This window comes from Rattus rattus, chromosome 4, assembly GCF_011064425.1.
Source record: "Rattus rattus isolate New Zealand chromosome 4, Rrattus_CSIRO_v1, whole genome shotgun sequence".
In the NCBI taxonomy this organism is placed as follows: Eukaryota; Metazoa; Chordata; class Mammalia; order Rodentia; family Muridae; genus Rattus; species Rattus rattus.
In genome coordinates, this window is record NC_046157.1 from 157431569 (window position 1) to 157453932 (window position 22364).

Here is a 22364-nt window from a genome sequence, read left to right on the forward strand (position 1 = left end):
TGAGCTTATAAAAATAGCAAAACAACATAGGAAACTAGACCAGTGGTTGCCAGGGCAGTCTTTACAGAGGAAGGTGGTCCTCACTTGCCATGGTGGAGTAGCTTCAGACTGCGCCTATGTCAACTCTTAGAACAAGTTTATGGTGTACACCATATCCTCTATCAATAACTTGAGATTGAAAAAGCATTCCAAGTGTTTCTGAATTACTGATTCTTAGAATATCCTTTCACTTCATGAACATTATACAAAGATAATTATGCCATAATTATGCCAGGAAAATTCCCACTTCTTATTTTGCATTTAAACCTCTGAAAAAATGGAGAACTTAAAACATAGCACTAAAGAGAAAGTTCTTGTTTTAAGCTACATTCCCTAATGCCTTTCAGAATTTTTATAGTACAACAAACACAAAATGACACTATCAAAAGCAGAAGTTAAAACATCATCAAGGAGTCCAAAACTTACCTCATTTTCATACTGGATTTCTAACATGGCCCGAGAGCTACCAAGGTCCTGCATCACAGATTCGGCTTGTTTCAGTAGCTCCTCTCTGTTTACAGTACGCTAACAAAGGAAATAGATGTGAACAAATAATGCTCCACTGAACAAAACAGGTAACACTTATTGCAGTGCAAAACAATCCGACTGCTAGAAAAATTACTTCTTTAAGCACATCCTTAGAAAGGAAAAAGTAACAAGTCCCTGAAACTGACCAGATTCACCAAGCCCCTCAATGCTAGAGGAAGCAAAAAAGCTGAGAGTTCTTCTCGGGGAAAAAAGCTGAGTTGTACAGTGACTTTGAGATGAATTGAGCTTATAGATTCACCTGTTGAACTGTATAGACTCTCAGAGGAAAAGGCTACAGAGAGCACTTTTGACAGGAGAACAGAGACCAACTGAACTGCCTGGAGGAAGTTTAGATCAACTGCTTGACGTGCTTGGAATGGACCTCTGAAACCTGTTGAGCTGCCCGCAGGCTGTGCAGTGTGCTCCATGCTAAGCAGTTTTGGTGACAATGCTGTGTTAGAGTCATTTGTGTTCCTGTAAGTAACCCCAATAAAACTTATTAGTTCACCAAATTGCACCAAAGTTTGATTTGGTGGTATCTGTACTTTGTTCTGTTGTAGATTCTCTAACTGAGGTGAGTAGACAGGTATGTATTGTATCTCCCCAAGAAATTGTCACACAACATATATTCTCGATATATGAAAGAAAGCTAGATTTATATCCTTACCTATGGTTGAGTTTAGAAAATTCAAGTTAAAAAAGAAAAGATCTTTGTTAATTTTGCCAAACACTAATATAATTCATGGATCCAGCAACATGACATTTTCTTGGGCACATTTATACTTTGATGACAGAGAAATAGGTATAAAGGTGACAGGGGAGGTTAGAAGCTGAAAAATCTCTAGACTCTGAACTGCCCTTGCTACAATATGCCTAGTGAGATTGAGGATGATAAAGGTCCTGTCATTTTCAAACATGGCCACATTGCTGTTGATGGAATCCTCAAGAGGTAAACAAAACAAAAACAAACAGTGCTGGTTAGTCAGGGTAAATGCCTTTAATCCCAGCATTCACAGGTAGGTGGAGCTCTTGAGTCTACAAGAGAGAGAGTTCTAGGACAGCCAGGGCTACACAAAAGAAACCCTGTCTTGAAAAACTGCCAACCCCCACCCACCGATCCACACACAGAGTGGAGGTCAAGAGGCTAGAATTGGTCTCACATGAAAATGGCTGAGGCACAGCTGCCAAGCCACGATTAGAGAAGCATGGGAAATGAAGTCAGCAACACTACAGCTGACTGGGACTGGCTCAAAATAGATTAGCAGCTAAAGGATTAAAATGTACCAAATACTCAGAGTTGATTTTAAAAGAGAAACTATAATTTGACAAGTTTCCAATATGGAAAGGAAGAAATTAAGGTGTTAATAAACATCATGGTAACTAAATGAAATGTTTACTTAAAAAAAAAAACAAACTAGAGTTTCAAGAGGCTCATAGGAAAACACACTAACACGAGTGATTTTTTTAAAGAGATAGAATGATTGGATCAGCAATTAAGAGTGCTTGCTGCTTGGTTCCCAGCCCCCACACCACCTGAAGGAGACATCGAATACCTTTTCCTCTAGGCACATGGATAAACACACTCAGGTACAGACATTAGGGTCAAGTGAAGGCTGTGACTCCACAGGCACAATACGTCCTGCCTTTAATTTGGAAAGATAACATAAATACTCTTGGAAAATACTTACTTTTTTTCTATCCAATCTAGGTGCAACTCTGCTGTCTTGTGAATCAGACTGGTTGATTTCTGGGTTGGTATCAAGTAATCTTTGCATTGCCCGGTCCCGATCAAATGCAGTTACATAAAAAAGCATTTGTCGGGTATCAAAAGGAAAGAAAAATGGGCTATAAAAGATAAAATACAAATTTACCATCTAGGTGAGAATCAGAAGACATTTTTAAAAACAACAAAATCTATATTGAATACAACTTCTAACATAAACTCCTAGCAAGACCTCCTCTTAAAAGGTCTTATGCGTGTGGACAGGCCCGTGGGGGTGCACCACTGCAATGTCATATCTGGTTCTTCCTGAAATCCCACATACAAAAGTTACTTTACTACTTGATGATTTCACCACAGGCTTAGCACTACAACAAAGTCATTGCCAAGAATGAATCTTGCTCCTAAGACACTCCTACAGTGACTTTAAGGTCTTGATTTTTTTTTTTTTTTTTTTTTTTTTTTTTTTGAGAAAAGCTCCTGAAATGTCAACATGAATCTGTTTGGTACAATGTCACACCGTAGAGATATGGTGAGTCCACATATATCTTTCTTTCTTTTTTGTTTTTTTAAGATTTATTTATTTATGAGTACACTGTCACTTTCTTCAGACACACCAGAAGAGGGCCTCAGATCCCTTTACAGATAGTTGTGAACCACCATAAGGTTGCTGGGAATTGAACTCAGGACCTCTGGAAGAGCAGTCAGTGCTCTTAACCCCTGAGCCACCTCACCAGCCCGAGTCCACATATTTCTAACTTGATTTTACCATAATTGGTCTATAGCATCTAGTTCAGAAAAGGTTAAAAAGACAAACAACGAAAACAAGCACTTATACATCTGCAGTACCATTTTTACTAAGGCAAAGGACTTTACTGCCTCAATCAAATATCCTTCAATGGGTTCAACAAGTTGTCAAGTATTATAAGGCTGAACAAGTCAACTATGTCATTTCTATCACAAGTCATAATAAAGACCAACATCATGCTAATATTTACAAGTTTATTAAAGGACTGTCTTACCAGGTTTTTCCAAGCTCAGTGAGCCATGTTGGGATGTTTCCTGTCATGATTACTAGAGGATCTTGAAGCTGCCTATTCGCTTTTGCTGTTAATTTACTGTTAATAAATTCACTAGTTGGAATAATCTCCTTGCACATCGCATTCTGTGAAATAAAATAAGTTCAAGATCACTTCCTATATCCATAAATGGGTGGGTCCACAACTTTCATGTGTTTTTATTTTTTAAAAAAACATACAATACCCAGTCCCTCAAAGGTGATTTCTATTTCTGAAAATTCCTGCATCTAAACCTCATAAAGTTGTTCCCCTTCACTCTTCCCATACAATATAAGTAAGAAATGAGGTAGATATTCAACTGTTTACTCAATATTAATCTTTACATGAAAAAAATGTGTGCCGGCTGGACTTATGCCAAGCTCTGAGAAAACCTCAACTCGCTTTTGGTCATGGTGTTTCATCACAGCAACAGAAGCTTTAATTGAAATTGGTATAGGATTTTTAAGTATTGCTGTGATAGACCTTGGCCATGTCTTTGAGGGGACTGTGGAATGACCTTTACACTTTGGGTGAGAAAAGCCATTGAGCATTCAAATCCTGGTGAGCTCCTGGTGAGCTGTGCTGTGGCAGTGTACAGGATAAGAATGTTGAGAGATTCAGAGAATGTAGACCAGCTTGTGAAATTCCAGAGGGAAATTTTCAGAGACTCTTACAGACTGTGGGGTTGGCTGCATAATTTGAATTAAGAAAGCTGTGGCTTTTGTCAGCTAGGGCTCAAGACTCAGCTTCCATAAACAAGATACAGTGCCAATGAGGCTACTGGGACAATTGGTGCTGGCAAGGTAGAACTGAGAATTAGGAGATGAAGAGTTCACTGTGTGAACTCTTCTGGAGGAAGTCTGAGGGCGTTTTAGAGGCAAAGCAGCACACACAGTTGTGTTCCAGAGGGCGATCCACGTAAATTTGAGGCTGGTAGCTGAACCTAGTGGGGGCAGTCACCCAGTGTTAATTGTTTTGAAGGCACTAGGGTCATGAAGACAGCTGAGACTTGGCACTGTACGGCAGGGCACAAGTTGCTGAGGAGAGGCCATTAGTGAAAGTATAACCCAGTTTCAGAAGGCCCTAAAATTTTGAAGATGCCAAAATCATGGAATGACCACTAAGAACAGAAGCAACAGTGGAGTGGAGTGCAGTGCAGTGCAGTGGAACGTAGAAAACATTCAGTGTTTCCTGCAGATAAACCCAGCCCAGAGATATGACCCAAGTCTCTTAAAGGAACTCAATCTAAATGAATCCCAGATTTGGGAAACTGAGTTATTTACACTGTTAAGAGTTTGGTTTTACTTTGTTCAAACTGTGACTCACTCTTCCCTCTTGAAGAAAGAAAAGCATTTAACATAATTTTCATTTCAACAGGTGGCCACAATCGAGAGATATTAAACTTTAGATATAACTAAAGTTAAATTAACTTTTATATTTTTTAAAGATTTTAAATTCTTAAAAAGAATGGACTTTTTCTCTTTCCTGGTGTGTACATTTTTCCACGTAGCCCTGGCAGTTCTGGAACCCTCTCTAGGCCTTGAACTCAGAGATCCACTGAGTCTGAGTCCTAAGTGCTAGGATTAAAAGGCATGCACAACTTCCACGCAGCATTTTTAAAACACTGAACATTTAATGTTTTTGAATTTGTAAAGGTCGTGGGATTTTATAGTTACTTGATACTGTGATGTTAACATGCAATCTTGGGAATAAGAATTAAAAATGGTGTGGTACATAGGGATATACCATTGTGTCAAGTTGACATGGAGTCAGTTGTGCTGTCTAGTTTTATGTCAACTTGACATAAGCTATTCTCATCTGAGAGGAGCGAGCCTCAAGAAAATGCCTCTGTAAGATTGGGCTGCAGGAGGCCAGGCTTGGTAGTACATACCTTTACTCCTACCACTCACAAGCAGAGATACAAAGATCTCTCTGAGTTCAAGGCCAGTATGTTGTGTCTGAAGACAGCAACAATGTTCTCATAAAAAGAAGAAAAGGCTGGGCTACAGGCAAGTATTGTATTTAATCACTGCAATAGAAACCATAACTAGAACAAAATGTTATTTCTTAAAAAAAAAAAAAAAAGCTTAACCCAAGAATGTTCTACAGGTGAGTTCATTGTAAATCACTGTATATATGAATTTCAAGCATAATAGAAAACTCATGGGGTTGGAGATTTAGCTCAGTGGTAGAGCGCTTGCCAAGGAAGCCCAAGGCCCTGGGTTCAATCCCCCACCCCCGAAAAAAAAAACAAAAAAAAAAAAAAAAAAAAAGAAAACTCATTAACTCATTTACTAAACAGAAACTGTAAGATAGCACAGGATTTCATAAGGAGACATTACTCACATCATACAAGTAATACCAATATCGACTGATGGCATGTAAAACTCTTAAAAGTAGTATTACATCTAAGGATGGGTCTTCGAAGGTGATATTTTCTGGTGGTGTGGGAATGAGGTAAACTTCTAAAGGATTTGCTACTGATGGGCACACTCCATCTAGAAGATAAAGAAAGTTTCAGTTTCAATTTGATCAAAATTTCAGGTGATCAAAATAGCAATAGCTAAAAGCATGTGAAACTATTGTGCTAATTTTCTTAGTATTTCAATGATATTAAACAGACATTTCTTCCCTTTTGACCTTGAGTACATTAACACTCAGACATAGGAAATGTTCATGTTCCCCCAAACAGGCACAGCCAAACAGGAGAAAAATAACTCAAGCTTTTCTGCAAGCTGTCCTGTTAAGGGAGAATCTGTTGGTCATCAAATACAGCCTCCAGCAATGTCTATTTTAGTGAATACATATAACCCTTCATGAAGCCATGAATTCTTCAAGAAATGGAAATAAGAATTTGCAGAGCTGAGGAGATGGAAGCACACTGACTGCTCCTCCAGAGGCTCCCAGCAACCACACGGGGGCTCACAAACCTAGAATGAGCTCTAAAGCCCTCTTCTGGTGTGTCTGAAGACAGCAGCACTATACTCATATATATTAAATAAATAAATCTTTAAAAAAGAAAAAAGAAATTCCTAGCTAATTTCAGTTTTAATTTTATAGATAATTATTATTTTCAAGATATTTAAAAATTAAACATTTAACTAAAAGTAATCATTCTATAGTAATTTATTTCTTAATTATACCAAAATGTTTTGGAGCTCTCAATCAGTTAAGGGGCAGGAATGCAGAGAGGGCAGTGTCTGATGACAGTCAGCTTCCCTCGGTGTGTCACCTTACCATGCCATAACTCATCGTGTTTCTTTGCGTTTCTGGGGGAAGTTTTGGTTGGAGCTGTTTGTGCTCTCCCCCGTTTGCCACCAACACAATCTTTACTACTTTCTTCATCCTCTCTCACAGGTTTGTACCTAAGGAGATATAATAGCATGAAAACTGAATGTAGACTTTAAATGTGCAAATTATCTAACAAAGCTAATAATGTCTAAGTCACAGAAAACATACAGAGTTTTCTCCCTATTTGGATTCAGAGAATTACCAAGAGTTTATCTTCCTAAAAGAAAACAGTAAATAAGCAAGTAAGTCTTCTCAGGAAATGGCTCTCTTCCTTCTATAAGAGGCAGACACTAAAAGTAGCCTAGAAGGCTGCAACTGAATGTCACAGGACTCAGAGCTGCCAAACCAGTACATACTCTAAGAGGATACCATTTTGACTCCATGAACAGATGGGAAATGAATCAATGTTTTCTAGTGGACAAAATGAGGCAGTTATACTCATATAATCACCAAATATCTGAAGGGCTTTCATAGTTCAAATGTAGGACTTAGGTTCTTCCTTTCCTCTCAAAATTGGGCCATGAATTTAATGTGAATTCTAAAACAAAGCATTCTAAAAAAAAAAAAAAAAAAAAAAAAAAAACAGTTCAGACTTGCCATATTGTATGAGTCTTTGTCCAAATTCCAGCTCTTCCCAGAGGATTGCTCTCATCATCAGTAGATTCTCGTTCATCTTCAGCCTGTACGCTGAACTGCCGCACTGCCTGATACACCGTCATGTTATATGGTAGCAAATGTTCTCCGATATAAAACTGTAGCCTGTGTCTTACATTTCCCGAATTTAAAAACTGAGCAGCCTGAACAATGCAAAGAAAAGTAGCTATAAGCCCAAGAATGACATCTGTACAATAGCTGAGATTTATCTGCCAGGGCAACAGGCCAAGATGGGTGGTACATGTTTCTTTTAAATTACAGGTAACTCTTGAACTCTATATACTGGTTTATTTTTTCCTTTACATATACAACACTGAAAATCAATTTATAACCAAGCAGATACAATAAGAAATAACTAATACAATTATAGAACCAACCTAAATTAAGTAATTATTAAAATGTATTAATTATCCAATTCTGTGACTTTCTAAAAATGGCTGATAAGGGGTCATGAGTCCTAGAAAGCGAAACCACAGATAAGGCATGATAAGTGTACACTACAACAGGTGTGAAAAGGCCCTTACCAAAGACTCATCTATTTCTTCATCTGACCCATCATCATCACTGTCTTCATCATCTTCTCTTACTCTTCCATATCCTGAGTAACCCAAAAGAAGATTGTTATCTAGGAATTTTAGGTGTCAGATGAAAAATTAAACTGGTATTTTCTTTAATAAGTAGTTATTGTTACATTCTGATCATAAAAAAGAAAGCTGCAACATTATGAAACATGAAATGTTCTGCCTATTAAGCAAGTTTAACACATGCCTATTTCTAATGGGATCAGAGGCTGCTACAACCTAAGGTTTATAAAGAACAGCAATAAACAAAAAATAACCTTTATGTCTAATTTCATAAACATAGAATTAAAGTACACATACGGAAAATACCTCTAACCACAAGGTATCTCTCAATAGCTTGCACCAGAGCCAGGGGATCAATCTTGACAGGCCCGCCTTTCCACTGCTTCACATTTGCACAGTCTGGGTGTCTTTGTAACTGACATTTTAACTGATGTGTGTTGAAAAACTTTAAAGCTTGTGATCCTCTGTTGAGAGAAAAGCTCAAGATAATTTATGAAAAAAGGTTATTCTATTATTTTCACAGTCGACTTATTTAACTAATTTTAAAATGACATTTTCTTACAGAACAAAGTACTTAAAGATTCAACAACAAATCAAATTATTCAGTACAAATTATATAAATAACTAAATGAATGAGTTTTCATGCATATGAAAAGCATGAAATGAATATGATCTCTAGTCACTGTGAATTCATGTTATTAAGGGTGTCATAAATACATAAATGAAATGCTGTATTTACTGGATTATTCCTCGGGAAATAAGAACTAGTCAGTCGGCTAGCTGAGCACACTCTCCTCTGCAGTATTTTATCCTTCCCTACTAAATTCTATTCAAGACCAACAGGGGGAAGAATCCTCTAAATTTTGGCTTATAAAAATAAAAACTAATATTCAAATTTACTTTGCTATAAAAGTCATACTTCTAAAGGTTTCTTCCTGTTAAAAGGTTCTAACAAGTCAGATATTGTCAAACTTAAAATGTGGCTGCAAGTTCATGAAGCATGCAAATATTACGTAAGCATAAATCATACAAACTTTGACGTAGTGAAAAGCCTCAGGCCTTTGTTGGGTTTGGTTTATATTTTTGAGTCTCAAATGGCCCAGGCTAACTCTGAATTCGAAAATTCTATTTGCCTCTTCCTTATAACTATTCACTTAAAGGTATGTAGCAAATAAATTCAAGGTTAGCTTTTATTTTGTATTATTATTACGTTGTTGAGTTTTATTACATTCCTTAAGTTTTTATGTGGATTTCAGGAATCCCACTATGTCTTCTGGTGCCCCCTTTGTTTCATAAAACTACTCTAAGATAGTATAATAAGAGTACATGAAAAATTTCTAAGTAGAGAACAACTTCAGACATACTGTAATGGACAGGTGTATCTACATGAATATATGGTTTTGACTCAAAATTTTAAAAGTGAGAATGTGGATTTTAAAATCAAAGTAACTTACATCTTATTTTCAATAAAAATACTTCAGAAAGTTTAGAAAATCCCCTAACACATTAATTTTAACCTGTCTCCAATACAAGTCCTTAAAACCAGTAAGAATAAAAAATTATATTGGAAGTCAATCTTGAATATACATCAAAACAGTTGTAACTACTAACCAATAAAGAGTCACAGAATGTTTAATTGCCAAGATAAAAAAAACAAAATTGGAGAACTACATATTAGAAGTTATCAATTTACAAAAACTTAAAATGCATTTCAATGTTTGTCAACCCAGTCACTAATTTACCTATTTTAAAAATATTTAAAAATATTTGTTGTTAGCCTAGGCAGTTGTGGCACATGGGCTTTTATGCCAGCACTTGGGAGGCAGATGCAGGCAGATATGAGTTCTATGACAGCCAAAGTTCACGCATGCAAACACACACACACACACACACACACACACACACACACACACACACACACACAGTCTCAAAATAACAAAAATAAATAAAATACATGGCATGACCTTAAAGAAAAAATGCATTTAATTCATTCACACAAACTGCTTCAGTCAGAACAATGTTCCTAAAGACGACCAAGACTTTACCAGACCTCTCACCAAGTTTTCCCCTCACAATTCTGGAAATGGTCCTTACCTGCCTCCAGCTCCATTTCCACTAGGGAAATCATGCACCTTGACTGGAAATTGCTCCATTTGGCTGAGACAGTTGTTCATCTTATGAACCAGTGCCAACAAAGGCGCATGGCCCACTGGTTCTACTCTTCCAACAGGCTCTTCTCCGGGAAGCTAGAGTTATACAGTACACAAAACAAAACAAACAAAAATTACACACAGCCCTTGAAGTCAACACTCCACAGGAAAACACTTCAATAACCAGTTTCAGAAGTGGAGATTTATCAATTAATCTTCTTTTATGACAGACTTCATTAGGACAGTGTTTCCAAGTCACTTTTTCTTATTATTATTTTATCTATGTGCACTGACTGGAGTTTCATTTGCATGTCTGACTGTGTGAGGGTGTTGGAGCCACACTCCCTCTAAGATGCCATGTGGATACTGAGAAATGATCCTGTTTCCTCTGAAAGAGGAACTAATGCTCTAAACCACTGAGCTATCTTTCCAGCCCCTATACCACAAGAAACTTACTTCAAGAAAAAAAAATGTTTTTGTATATCCCACAATTCTGTTTCAAAGTACATGAAATGACTCAGAGAAATAGTAGTCACGAGTAGGGAAAAATCCAACCCATACAGGCACCAGGCCATTTATTCCCCCACCCCCACATCCTTCTTCTTCTTCTTTTTTTTGGAGGGCAGCAGTAAGTTCTTTGTGTATGATTTAGCGTACTGAATGGCCACCTTCCTGATGACATTAACATATAGAAGCATGCAAATACTAAACCTCATTTAGCATGGAAAGTATCAGCTAACAGAGTGCAGATAGAATCTTAAAAATCAGATAACAGATTATGGACATATAGAGTCTGAAGCAAGATATATCTCACACTTGCACCCATGTGCTTGTGAAAATAAAGATTTAAAAACAACAAAAAGCCCACATTACCCAACCTAGTCTCCATGTCTGCCTTTAGGTAGCCATACAAGTTAAACTCACCCTCCAAGCACTGGGATCTAATCATGGGCTTCGTGTCTAGCTTCAATTTACTACTTATTTTATTATAACACAAACATTTTGAAAGAGCCAGACATGGTAGACTCCTATCTTTAATCCGAGCACCCGAGACTCAGAGGTAAGCACATCTCTGTGAACTGCAACCCAGCCTTGTCTACATTTTAAGACTTGGTCAACGAATGTCAAGGAATGTAACTGAATAAGCAACACAGGGTGTGCTTTTATTGGGACACAAATGCACGCACTTGCTAGCTCTGACTCTTAGTACCCGTGACCATTAACTTACTGGAGAAGAAAAAAATACATGAAGGAAGCGCTTTAACCGGATCTCTCTGCTGACAGCATCCTTTTCACTTTTAGATGTCAAATACAGCAACAGTTGTTTCACAAATCCACTATGTTGGATTTCAAATGATGAAACATCTGACTCTGAGACTATGCTACGGATTTCTACAAGGCACTCAGCTCCACCATCCACCTATAAGAATAAAGAAAATTTTATAATGATTTAAACAGTAAAACTCATATTTCCTAAAAAAAAAAAAAAATTAACAAAATAAAAATTTATTCTTAAAAACAAAACAAACAAAAACCACTAGCCAGCTAAGAATCCCATGAGCTATAGTAACAACCTACCAGGTAAGATGTGCACTGGCACAGCAGTGGCTTGAGCATTAATGGGCTAATTCTCTGCTTAGATCTGAAGCCCACAAGAGAAAACTCATTCCTGATACTATAATCCTTGTTAAAAGCCAATGGAGGTCAAAGGCCCTAGGAAGGAACCTATTACCATTTTGTTAAATTGCCAGTGTCAAAATATCTCCTAAATAATTAATTCTTTATACCCATTAATTAGTTTTGTTCTCCAGTCTTGGTCAGAAAAGGGCCTGTTTCCAATAGGCAGTAAATATGAAGAGTCATAATGCGAGGTGCTGACAAAAGTTTAACCATTTAGTCCAAAGCAGAACATCTATTATCAATCACTCCCTACAGTATTGGGGAAGATCACAGAAGTAGTGAATGAAAATCATTGTTCATATCACAAGGATAAGTTTTCCAATGTAGTTTTCTACTTAGAGGTAAGAAAATATGATATAAACTCAAAGCAAAGGGCCTACCTAACAAAGAAGCTAACATTAACTGGAAGGATCACTATGTTAAGCAAAATATGACGCGCTACTTACTCTCCTATGCACAATATACTTAAAGACAAAACACAAAGGCAGAAGAGCGGCTGCTTGAGACCCAGAAGAGAGGGAGAACAAGAAAGGGCAGCAGGTGGGACATTTGAATAGAGTCAAAGCACAGAGTACCCATGTATGAATGTATCATATCAAAGCTGTGACTTGGTACAACTGATATTTTAATAACTTTTAACTTAGAAAATAAGAACAAAAGCTACACTAAGTGCATAAAAAGTAACAAAACCCTAAAAAATAATCAGATGAAATGGCAAGGGCCACAATAAAGCCTTGAGCCTTTCAAGTAAATACTATGAGTCCGCAGGCGGACGTGGCTATGAGTATTTAGGAAAAAGGGTATTTCTGAAATGTTGTCATTTGTCAAGAAATAGGGAACACAAAGAACAGAAAGAAATGGCAAGGTTTCCAATATGTCCTGTAGATGGTGAACCACGACAATGGACAGGGGTCAGAAGAAATTAGTTGTAGAAATAAAAGTTTCTACAGACACCACCCAACTGATCTCCCAGTGATGCCCTGGACACGACAGTACCTGGAGGTTGAGTTGTTCAGTTGCAGCACAAAGTCTCTGAAGGACATTCAAGGCAGGGTTGCTTCCATCCATATTCTCAGAACTAAAATAACGCTCAACAAATTTATGTGCCTGCTCCTTAATCCAGCCTTTAATTTTTTCTCTACAAGAAGGAAAAAGGAGATAGATATTGAGGTCTCTGGATAGGTAAAAAGTTTACACTGAATCAGATTAGAACTGTAAGATACTTTAGCAGGTGAAAATGCTGAGTTCAATCCCCTGGGAGAACCAACTTCTGCAAGTTGTTTTGTGACTTTCACAAGTACTTAATCATGCACATACAGATATATGAAAAAATGTTACAGTCTTGATTAAAACAGCTATGCTCAAAACACTTACTGGCTGACAATCATGATTCAAAAAAGAGAAATTCAGATTCATTCTAAAAATGAATTTAGATGTATCATCTGAAGAATGCTTAGGTATTTGAAGTGTTATCAAGTCATCAGGTGAATAGTAACAAGATGTTCTAACTTCCTAAATGGTCATACCAAATACAAATTTACATAATATTTACGAAAGGACAAATATACCTAATACTGTTCATCACTGTTCCATATAAAGAGATGAGGTCAAAGTGAGGCACACCAGAAGCATGTGACCTGGGTGTTTACAAACTATAAAAATACATTTGCTTAATGATTCTCCTTAATTCAGACACTCAGCAACTAACTCAATCAAATGAAAAGTTATTTTTAAAATAAAAGGCCACTGGAGAAAATGTCTGATTTATAAAGGAAGCAGTTTATACAGGTACTCTACATCCAGTGTATTTCCTATGACCCACTGATAAGCATTTCCATATAACCCACTGATAAGAAATAGTATCTGACAGAGATCCAAGTATTTTTTTTTTTTAAAAAGCAGCTACTCTCAGCTACATATCTTCAAATTCCATTAAGTAGGCATAAGAACTGTATTAAAAGAGTATAAACAGAAAATGCAAGCACAATTCAGGAAAATGTTCCACATAAACGAAACTAAGCAGAGCTGTGAACTAGTTGTATTATTGCTATGCTATGGTTTTTCTACGTAAGAGATAGGGTTGAACACATAGGCAAAACCAGGAAATGGATGGATGATTGGATGGTTGCCAGACAGACAGACAGACAGACAGACAGACAGACAGACAGACAGACAAACGAACACATCCTCTTAAGAATGTAACTTATCATTTGAGTTGAGAGCAACAACGTAAACCAAGCCCATGGATCCCTAGCATGGGATGAATGTGCCTGATATAATCATGTTGAGACCTTCAGATGAAGATCTCCCAACCCGAACCCCAGCATGCACTTTACCTATTATTGGATATGGTGTCTTTTGAGGCTGCCCTGGCAAGACCACTAACTCCTGCAGTTCGTGCTGGTTCAATGTTGTTGCTGTTGGACTGTGCGCTTAACCTTCCCCATGTTTTTGGATTCAAGCTTGCCAGGAAGGAAGATTTAGGTGACTGAGTAGTAGTGGGACTTTTAGCTATCAAGAAAAAAAGAATTAAATTCAAGTCATTTCAATGAAATGAAGAAAAAAATTAACAAATATTTCAATCTTAATATAGAAACTGAAATAATTAAGAACAGCAAGTCACTGAGGAACTTTATTCATTACCTTCTCCCATCTCCCAATCATCTCAGCAGAGGTCTTACCTTGATTGTCTACTTTGTCATCATCTCGTGGAGGGGAATACTTTGGCCTTCTTGGCCCTCTTTTTGGCAGTCGTTTTCTCTTGAGAACATCACTTAATCGACTGTTACATGGAAAAAAATGAAGTTAGTAATTACCACTCAAGAACCCAGCTATGATAGGACATTTAACTTAGGATTTAAAATGTCCCAACAATTTTCACTGACTATCATGTATGTTGACAGCCATATTCATATATTCTTACATTGGGCTAGACCTCCAATCTATGATTCTCCTGCCTCATCCTCCTTGGCTGAGTGGAAGGAAGGCATTACTTCATCTGTCCGTATGCTTTAGTCTAAACAATGCCACAATGCACTATATATCACACTTTGCAAGCTGCTGCCCTTAACATTAGAAATATTCCCAAAATTATTTAATAACAAAGATACAGACAGGCAAATGAAAGAACATTCTAGGAGACAGCAAGATGGTTCAATGGGTAAAGGAACTTGCCACCAAGCAGACAACCTGAATTTGATCTTAAGGACCCATATATTAAAAGGAGTGATCCAATTAGTGCAATCTGTCTGATTTCCACATTGGCAAAATTGTTCTAGTTCAGTTGATCTGTGGCTCAAAACGTAAATAATTCAAATAAAAAAATTTTTAATCAGGAAAAGATTCACCAGAGTCTGGTAAGTCTATGAAATAACTATATGTATTCAAATAAGTAACCAAGAAAAATAGACTTTCAGGGAAGAGATACTCTACAACATATAAATGAAAGGTTTAAAGAAAATTGGAAGGTTTAAAGAGATCATTAAGTTAAAGGCATCTGTTACTCTTCCAGAAACTGGAGTTTATTCTAAGCACCCACATGGAGGCACACAATTTTTTTTTATATTATAAAATACATTTTTTCCATCTTTATTAAAGTGGGTGTTTCTTATTTACATTTCAAATGTTATTCCCCTTCCCAGTTTCCAAGCCAACATCCCCCAGCCCCTCCCCTTCTCCTTCTATATGGGTATTCCCCTCCCCATCCTCCCGCCATTACTGCCCTTCCCCTAAGAATCCCGTTCCCTGGGGATCCAGCCTTGGCAGGACCAAGGGCTTCCCCTTCATGCACCCACATAGAGGCACACAATCTTAATTCTAGGACATCTGGTGCTTTCTTCTAGCCCTAGAAGACACCTGCACATTTACGGTGGACATACACATACCAAGGCACACACATATAACAAAACAATCTTTGAAACAAGAAGAATGTTTCATTTGTTAAGTCCAATACTTGGGGGAGAGGATTGGCCAGGAGGACTGAATTAATAACCAGCCAAGCCAGACTTTTTTCAAGATAGGGGGTTTTCTTTCACTTGGCTGTCCTGAATTTGAATTCCATGCTGGCCTTATAACTCAGAGGCCCGCCTACCTCTGCCTCTGCCTCTGCCTCCCATGTGCTGAGATTAGCATTATGAGCCACTACCACCCAACCTAAGCCAGTCTTTTGATTAAACTACAGCAAGTAACTGCCACAAAGTGGCAGCAAACTCGACTCTTCCCTCAAGCACCGAGCTCCAGCAATCTAGCTGTACAGGACAATGGCTCTTTGAGGTACTCGGATTTAATTTTAGAATTCCAGTAATAATGTTTTACCAAGATATATTTTGCAGGAGCTAGAAAGTGAACCCAGCAGTTAAGAACATTAGCTTTGGCTCCTAGCAGCCATTTGAGTTCAATTCCCAGCACCTATATGGCAGCTCACAACCACCTTATAGAACTCCAGTCAGAGGAGCCAAGCCTCTTTTGGCCTCCAAGGGAACTACATGAACATGAGGTAGAACCATACATGCAGGAAAAATTTATAAGTAATTATGATGTATTTTGCAGCTAAAGATTTTATTACCTAGGTACACTCTAAATTTCAGAAAGGAGTGTGGGTTATCACATACAACTTAGATGGCAATATTCCAGTTTCTAACATAAAAGAAATAAAGCACTTAAATGTGTGATCTTCTAATGCAATGACAACTTTAAAAAATCAACACAGTAAATAGTACAGCAAAGAAGGCACAAATGACTTTTTACCTTACCTTTAAGAAGCAGTCATGTGTTTGGTAATTAAGGTTAAATGGGAAGGCCTTGCTTATTGTTTCTAATTTTTTATTTTTCACCACACAAATACCTTGATATCACAAAAGCATATATAGAACAGTACAAAGTAAATGCAAATTTATGAAAAAGAAACAGGCTGATACTGTATCTGGGACAAGTGTGCTTGCTTGCACCTCACTTCCTTGGGTACCAATGTAAATGATGTGCATGCATTCCATGTACCTACAAAACAGAGGCCAGTAAAGCAGCTATAAAGTTATTTTCTTTCTATGTGAAACATCAGAAGGGCCAAGTAAATGCATCAGTGGTAGAGGTAATTGTCAGTATTTTCTGAGACTGTAGATTCTGTCATTGCCACCACCAAAAATCACTCTCAGATACAGGAAAACTACATTAAGATTCCTAACAAAAACTCACCCTTGAGGGCTCAGATCCAGAGAATCATCTCTGCTATGCTGCAAGCTAGGCGACCCCAGATCAGCAGAGGCATTGGTTGCTGCTGTGGCAGTTCCGCTGCTGGCTGGTGTTGTAGACCCCAAGGATCCAGACCCATTTGTACATGCCTTCGGGGGACTTGTCAACAAAGACTCTGATTCTGCTAAATGTTTTACTTGATGCATCACTCCTTCATGGCAACAGGGACAAACAGAAGTCAGTTTAATAGGAGACAAGAACACACACCACTATACAATTCTCAAACGCTAATCCTGGTAAACTAGAAATAAAGCCAGGAGAAAGCTAGAGAGGGAGGCAAGAGGTAGAGAAAAAGGCCAGGTTTCATCTTGACTCAGATCAGGATACTTTTATTGAATGTCTTCTAATTGTCCAACCAAACTCATATAAAGTTGCTATTCAAAATAGATAGGTCAATCAGCCTTAAAAAGAGAATACTATCCAGAAAGGGCTATTGAAAGGTGGTAGTGATCATCCATCATCAGAATAAGGACTAAAATATAATTTGCAAGAATGGGAAGGGTTCCTATAAGTGATAGGAGAGTCTCGGTGTCTATCTGTCTGTGACATATTCAAGAAAGTTTGTGTTAAGTACATGAAAATCTGTGGGTGAGATTTATGTATGAATTTTTGGGGAATAAAGTCCAAGTCTTGATTATTCTTATTTTAATTTTATTTTATTTATTTATTTTTTTCCTTTGGTTTTTTGTTTTGAATGTTATGAAGATCTATGCAGCTCCAGCTTCCTGGAATTTTCCATGTATTTTCAGGCTGGCCTCAAACTCAGAGATTTGCCTACCTCTGCCTCCCAAGTGCTGGGGTTAAAGGAGTAGACTGCCATACCTGGCTTCTATTAAGATTTTCTTTTGGGGGATGGGAGTGAGGGAGGGGAGGACACGACCCAATTTAAACCTCAGGCACTTGATTCAAAACTACATTTTATATAATTTATATATACATTTTATATACTGAGGACAGTAACAGGTAAGACAAATGTACTCAGCAGACAGACTCAAATGATTTTTCTAAGGATTCCTTTAAATAATGAGCTTGCAAAACAAAAATACAGGAAGCTAGAACACAGTATAGGAAAACCAAGCTCAAAATGAAAGGAAACTTTAGACATTTTATGAGCATGGCCTAGCTGTGTGAAGCCAAAGCCCACACCCATCCATGACATATATGCTACAGATATACGTGAGGGAAGAAAATAGAATCTGAAGGCATAGCAGATTTCCTAAGTAAAAAAAATCACTTGGCATGGGATGTAGATGAAAGGCAGATGAGAGGGAAAAGCAAAACTAAAAATGGATGATAAATCTAAAAAAACAAATAAGACAAAAGAGAATCTGAGACTAAAGACAAAAGTACGTAACTAAGTATTTCATGACTACAGTAAATAAGTGTATGTGCTCCTGTACACCTACCTGACTTGTAACTGTCACCTCTGCATAATGGAAAAAATATTGCTTTATTTATTTTCTTTTTTGGTAAATTGTTTATTTGATCAAAGGTAATTTTATTTAGTTACTTAGAGATAGTGTCTCACTAAGTAGTTGGGCTGAAAGTCAAGAGATCAGCACTCCTTTGAATTTAGGGTACCACCATGCCCAAATATAATTTTAAGTACTTAAAAAACAAAACAAAACCTTCTTTCTGCTTTGTTTCCATTATGTTAGTCTATCATAGTTTCAAAACAAGGAAAGATAAAAAAAAAAAAAAACCAAATATATGAAAAAGTGGCTGACTTTAGCAGAGCATATCATCGCTGGAAGCTTCTTCCTAGCCAGGTGTGGTGGCATGGGACTTTAAGCATTTAGGAGAAAGAGGCAGAAAGATCTCTGATTTCTAGGACAGCCAAGGATACAGAGAAGAAACCTGCCTCACTAATAAAACTAAAAGGCTTCAATAAAACTATAAGGACTGAAAGACCTTGGAATACTCAGCCTGAATGGGTTGACTCAATCAAATCTCTCCCACCTCAGGGCTCAGGAAACAGAATGGAAGAGAAGGTGGCAATAATTTAAGAGCCAGAGAGGATGGAGGACACCAAGGCATCAGGGCCCTGTAAAATCGGTGAGACCGACATACATAGAACTCAAGGCAGAGGGTACAGGCCTGCATGGGTCTGTACCAGATGGAGTCTTACAGCTAAAAAATGTAGGCACATGCCCCCATGCCTAACCCTAAAACTATTTCCAATTGATAATCACTTGCAAGTGAAAACTTAGTATACTCCAAAAGAATGTCCCTGAGGAAACCAACTACTTCTAACGGTAGATTGAATCCCAGAAGTACACAGACAACAGAAAGCGAGACACAACAGCATCTTTTGAGGTTATTTGTCTCGATGTCACATGTCAGGGCTCTTCCACTTTCCCTCCCAATTCTGATGTTTTATTATTATTTTATTTATATATTTTTCTCTTTTTATCCTACAGGTTCTTTGCAAATATATTATGGCTTTCACTTTAGTGTATGAATAAGTCTCTGCATGTTTCTTATGTTGGGTTCTTTCCTTCTGTTTGTTTTGTCCTCTTCTCTTGTTAGTTTTATCTTATAATTTATTTAATTAACTCTTTACAGGCCTATTTATTTCCAAGAAACAGAAAGAAAGTGGATTCCAATGAAAGGGGAATAAGGGAGGAACTGGGAGGGGAACCCATAATCAGGATATATTATGTAAGAGAAAAAGAAAACCCTATTTTCAATAAAAGGAAAAAAGAATAATAAAGGGCTGGAGAGATGGCTCATTGGTTAAGAAATTGCTCTTCAACAGGACTGAAGTTCAGTTGCCAGCATTCACATGAAACTCTACAACTATCTGTTAATCCAATACCAAAAGATCTGATGCTTTCTTTTGGTACCAGTCATCCCATTATTCTCAATCCATCCTCAAACATTAGAATCGCTACCTTACTGATATGATGTACTGCAACCTTATTCAAGGAATAATTATGAATTGAAGCCTATGACTGCGGCCAATCTTGAGTGTATGGAATGAAAATGATTAACAGCATCAGTCACAGTGAATCTCAATAATCCTGTACTTCCACAAAATGCACATACATCCTATGAAACAAACTTTGCAGATTTCTGAGCTCTTAAACATCTCATGTGAACAGAGAATACTTTCCTTAGAGACAGTGATGTGTCACATGAAGTTCTATCTAGACTAACCTATTCATCATTAATTTATCAAAAATGGCATTACCTTCCCTCCTGAAGTAAACGCTAAAAATATCGGGTAACTTTTGCATTAAGATTTCTGCCATCTGAAGAGCCCCAACTACTATCTTCAGGTCTTGGCTTGAGAGCATGGAAGCAATGTGACTAAAAAAGAAAAGCATTTGTGTATAAAATGAAGTTGGTTATTACTTTTGGTCATACTACTTAAAAACAAAATTCAATTCCAACTTAGCAACTATAATTATATTAATTATGTTTGAAATATTTAAAATTAATGAAAGCATTCTTTCATTACCATTACTTCATTTTTATCTGTACTAAGATTCAGAAATTTCTAAAATTACAGATTCAGATTTAAATTTCTAAAACATTTTTACTATTTCCATGAACACACCTTGAAACAGCATGATTTTTCAGAACATCCTTTAGAAGTTCAGCATCAGCAAAATAAATTATCCTAAGAATTGCTCTAAGGCACTTGTGTCTGACCGCGGGCCCTGCTGAGGAGCTGTACACTTCATAGAGAACACCAAATAAGGTCTTAATGAAAGACTTAGCCAGTTCCGGATCTTCTTTCATGAGCTGTGCTCGAGCATCATCCTTCTTTAAGTCTGAATATCCACCTGTTATTTAAAAAATGTACAGTCATGCAGTGACCAACTACTATAGAAGCACAGTTTAAAAAAAAAAGTATTCAGCCAAGCAACTATTTGAAATGCTATGCAATATTTTTTCATTATAGAACAGACAATAATTAGGGCAATTAGATCAACTAAGGCATACAAGGATAACATTAAGAGCCTACTGACCATTCTGACCAGATAAAAGCATCACTATACTTAGGTATAGTAATAACTATATACCTCTTCCTTGTCTTAAACAGTCTAAGAATACTAAGGAAAGTTCAAACTAACCCTAAAATACAAGTGAAACTAAAAATGAGCAGAGTGAAAAAAATGTATTTAATTTTGTTCACAAAAAGAGTATGTGTGGCTGAGGATGTGGCTCAGTGGTAATGTGCTTGCCTAGCTTATGTGAGGTCTAGGGACAATCCCCAGTACTGCAGATCACACAAGAAGAATATGTGTAAGGAGAATGTAGCTATGTAAGGAGATGATGAACAAGGGAGTAGCCAACTATGTTTACATATCTAGAATGTCCCTTTGTTTTGTAAGGTCCATCTATTTACATTTTATAACATAAAAGCTTTGAGAGTACAATAGTATTTTACATAGTATAAAGACCTAAGAAGGCTCAAACATTTCCTACCTAGTCCTTTTCTGGTAAGGAGCATTAGTTCTAACAGGCATCCCAAACAGCATTTAAAGAGAAAAACATTTGTGGGATGCGTAATACTACTACTTCATTCATAATATATTTCTAGTGAAACATATATTATTCAATGCTCAATTAAACTGTTACTATGTAAACAAAAACATTACAGGGCAAGCAAGAAGGTAAATAAGTGAAGTTACTTGACAAGAATCCTAAAGATTAGAACCTACAGGTTGGTACAACAGAAATGGCTCCAAGTTATCCTCTGACTTCCTTGTGTGTGTTGGGGAACATGTGTGTCCATGATCCACACTCATACTCAACATCAATGTAAAGTAAGCAAGTCACAACCATACAGTTCTATTTAAGTCCAAGGATACTTACTAGTGTTAGTATTGGCTAAGGGGTTAGGTTTTCTCTGAATGGCACGTGCTGTTCCCGTGTCCTCATTGATTTGCTGCATAGAATTAAAATCAATAGTATAAACTCGTCCCAGAGTGGACAAGCTTATCTCATCCTCACCGACCTGATGGGCTGCCTGAGAGCAAAGAGAGAGAAGTCTTGAATATAAACATGTAGAAATCCATTACCTTAAATACAGCAGGGACACATGCTACATTATATATATATGTTTTTATGAGGCTAGTAAGCTGACAGAATGTGTGAATTTTAGTACAGTTGATGACAAAACTCAGTTGCTTAACAAATCATTTTAAATTAAACCAAATCATGGGCTCTATAAGATGCTAGTGATACAAACGTCCAAGTAAAATACAGCTTAACTGACATAAAGATACTACTTGCATTCAGAAGAAAAAAATGCATTATAAAAGAAATATTGCAAAAAAATTTTAAAAAGTATTGCATACGTACTTAGAACTCCAATTGTTATAAAACACTTTTTACCTGATAAACTTCTAGTAACCCACTAAAATTAAGCCAAACACCTTGTAGAATTGTTCTTACGTAA

General features: G+C 37.1%; 1 protein-coding gene across 23 annotated transcripts in view; it reads right to left on the reverse strand.

Annotated features, from left to right (window-relative positions):
* Window positions 1–22364, reverse strand: part of Trip12 (thyroid hormone receptor interactor 12) — a 122616-nt gene that overhangs the window by 15872 nt on the left and 84380 nt on the right. For 10 of the 23 annotated variants that reach the window (XM_032901488.1, XM_032901492.1, XM_032901490.1 and 7 more), the window contains 17 exons: window positions 21779–21932; window positions 20514–20742; window positions 20145–20263; window positions 16895–17102; window positions 14386–14486; window positions 14041–14215; window positions 12701–12842; window positions 11253–11444; window positions 9969–10120; window positions 8172–8353; window positions 7815–7888; window positions 7234–7433; window positions 6583–6710; window positions 5692–5843; window positions 3310–3452; window positions 2256–2412; window positions 466–564 (listed from right to left, as the gene is read on the reverse strand). In XM_032901488.1, the coding sequence (XP_032757379.1) occupies window positions 466–564; window positions 2256–2412; window positions 3310–3452; window positions 5692–5843; window positions 6583–6710; window positions 7234–7433; window positions 7815–7888; window positions 8172–8353; window positions 9969–10120; window positions 11253–11444; window positions 12701–12842; window positions 14041–14215; window positions 14386–14486; window positions 16895–17102; window positions 20145–20263; window positions 20514–20742; window positions 21779–21932 (2607 nt within the window). Of the gene's footprint in view, window positions 1–465; window positions 565–2255; window positions 2413–3309; window positions 3453–5456; window positions 5506–5631; window positions 5844–6582; window positions 6711–7233; window positions 7434–7814; window positions 7889–8171; window positions 8354–9968; window positions 10121–11252; window positions 11445–12700; window positions 12843–14040; window positions 14216–14385; window positions 14487–16894; window positions 17103–20144; window positions 20264–20513; window positions 20743–21778; window positions 21933–22364 lie in introns of those variants that run through there. The other 13 variants (XM_032901509.1, XM_032901507.1, XM_032901497.1 and 10 more) reach the window with 7 other exon arrangements.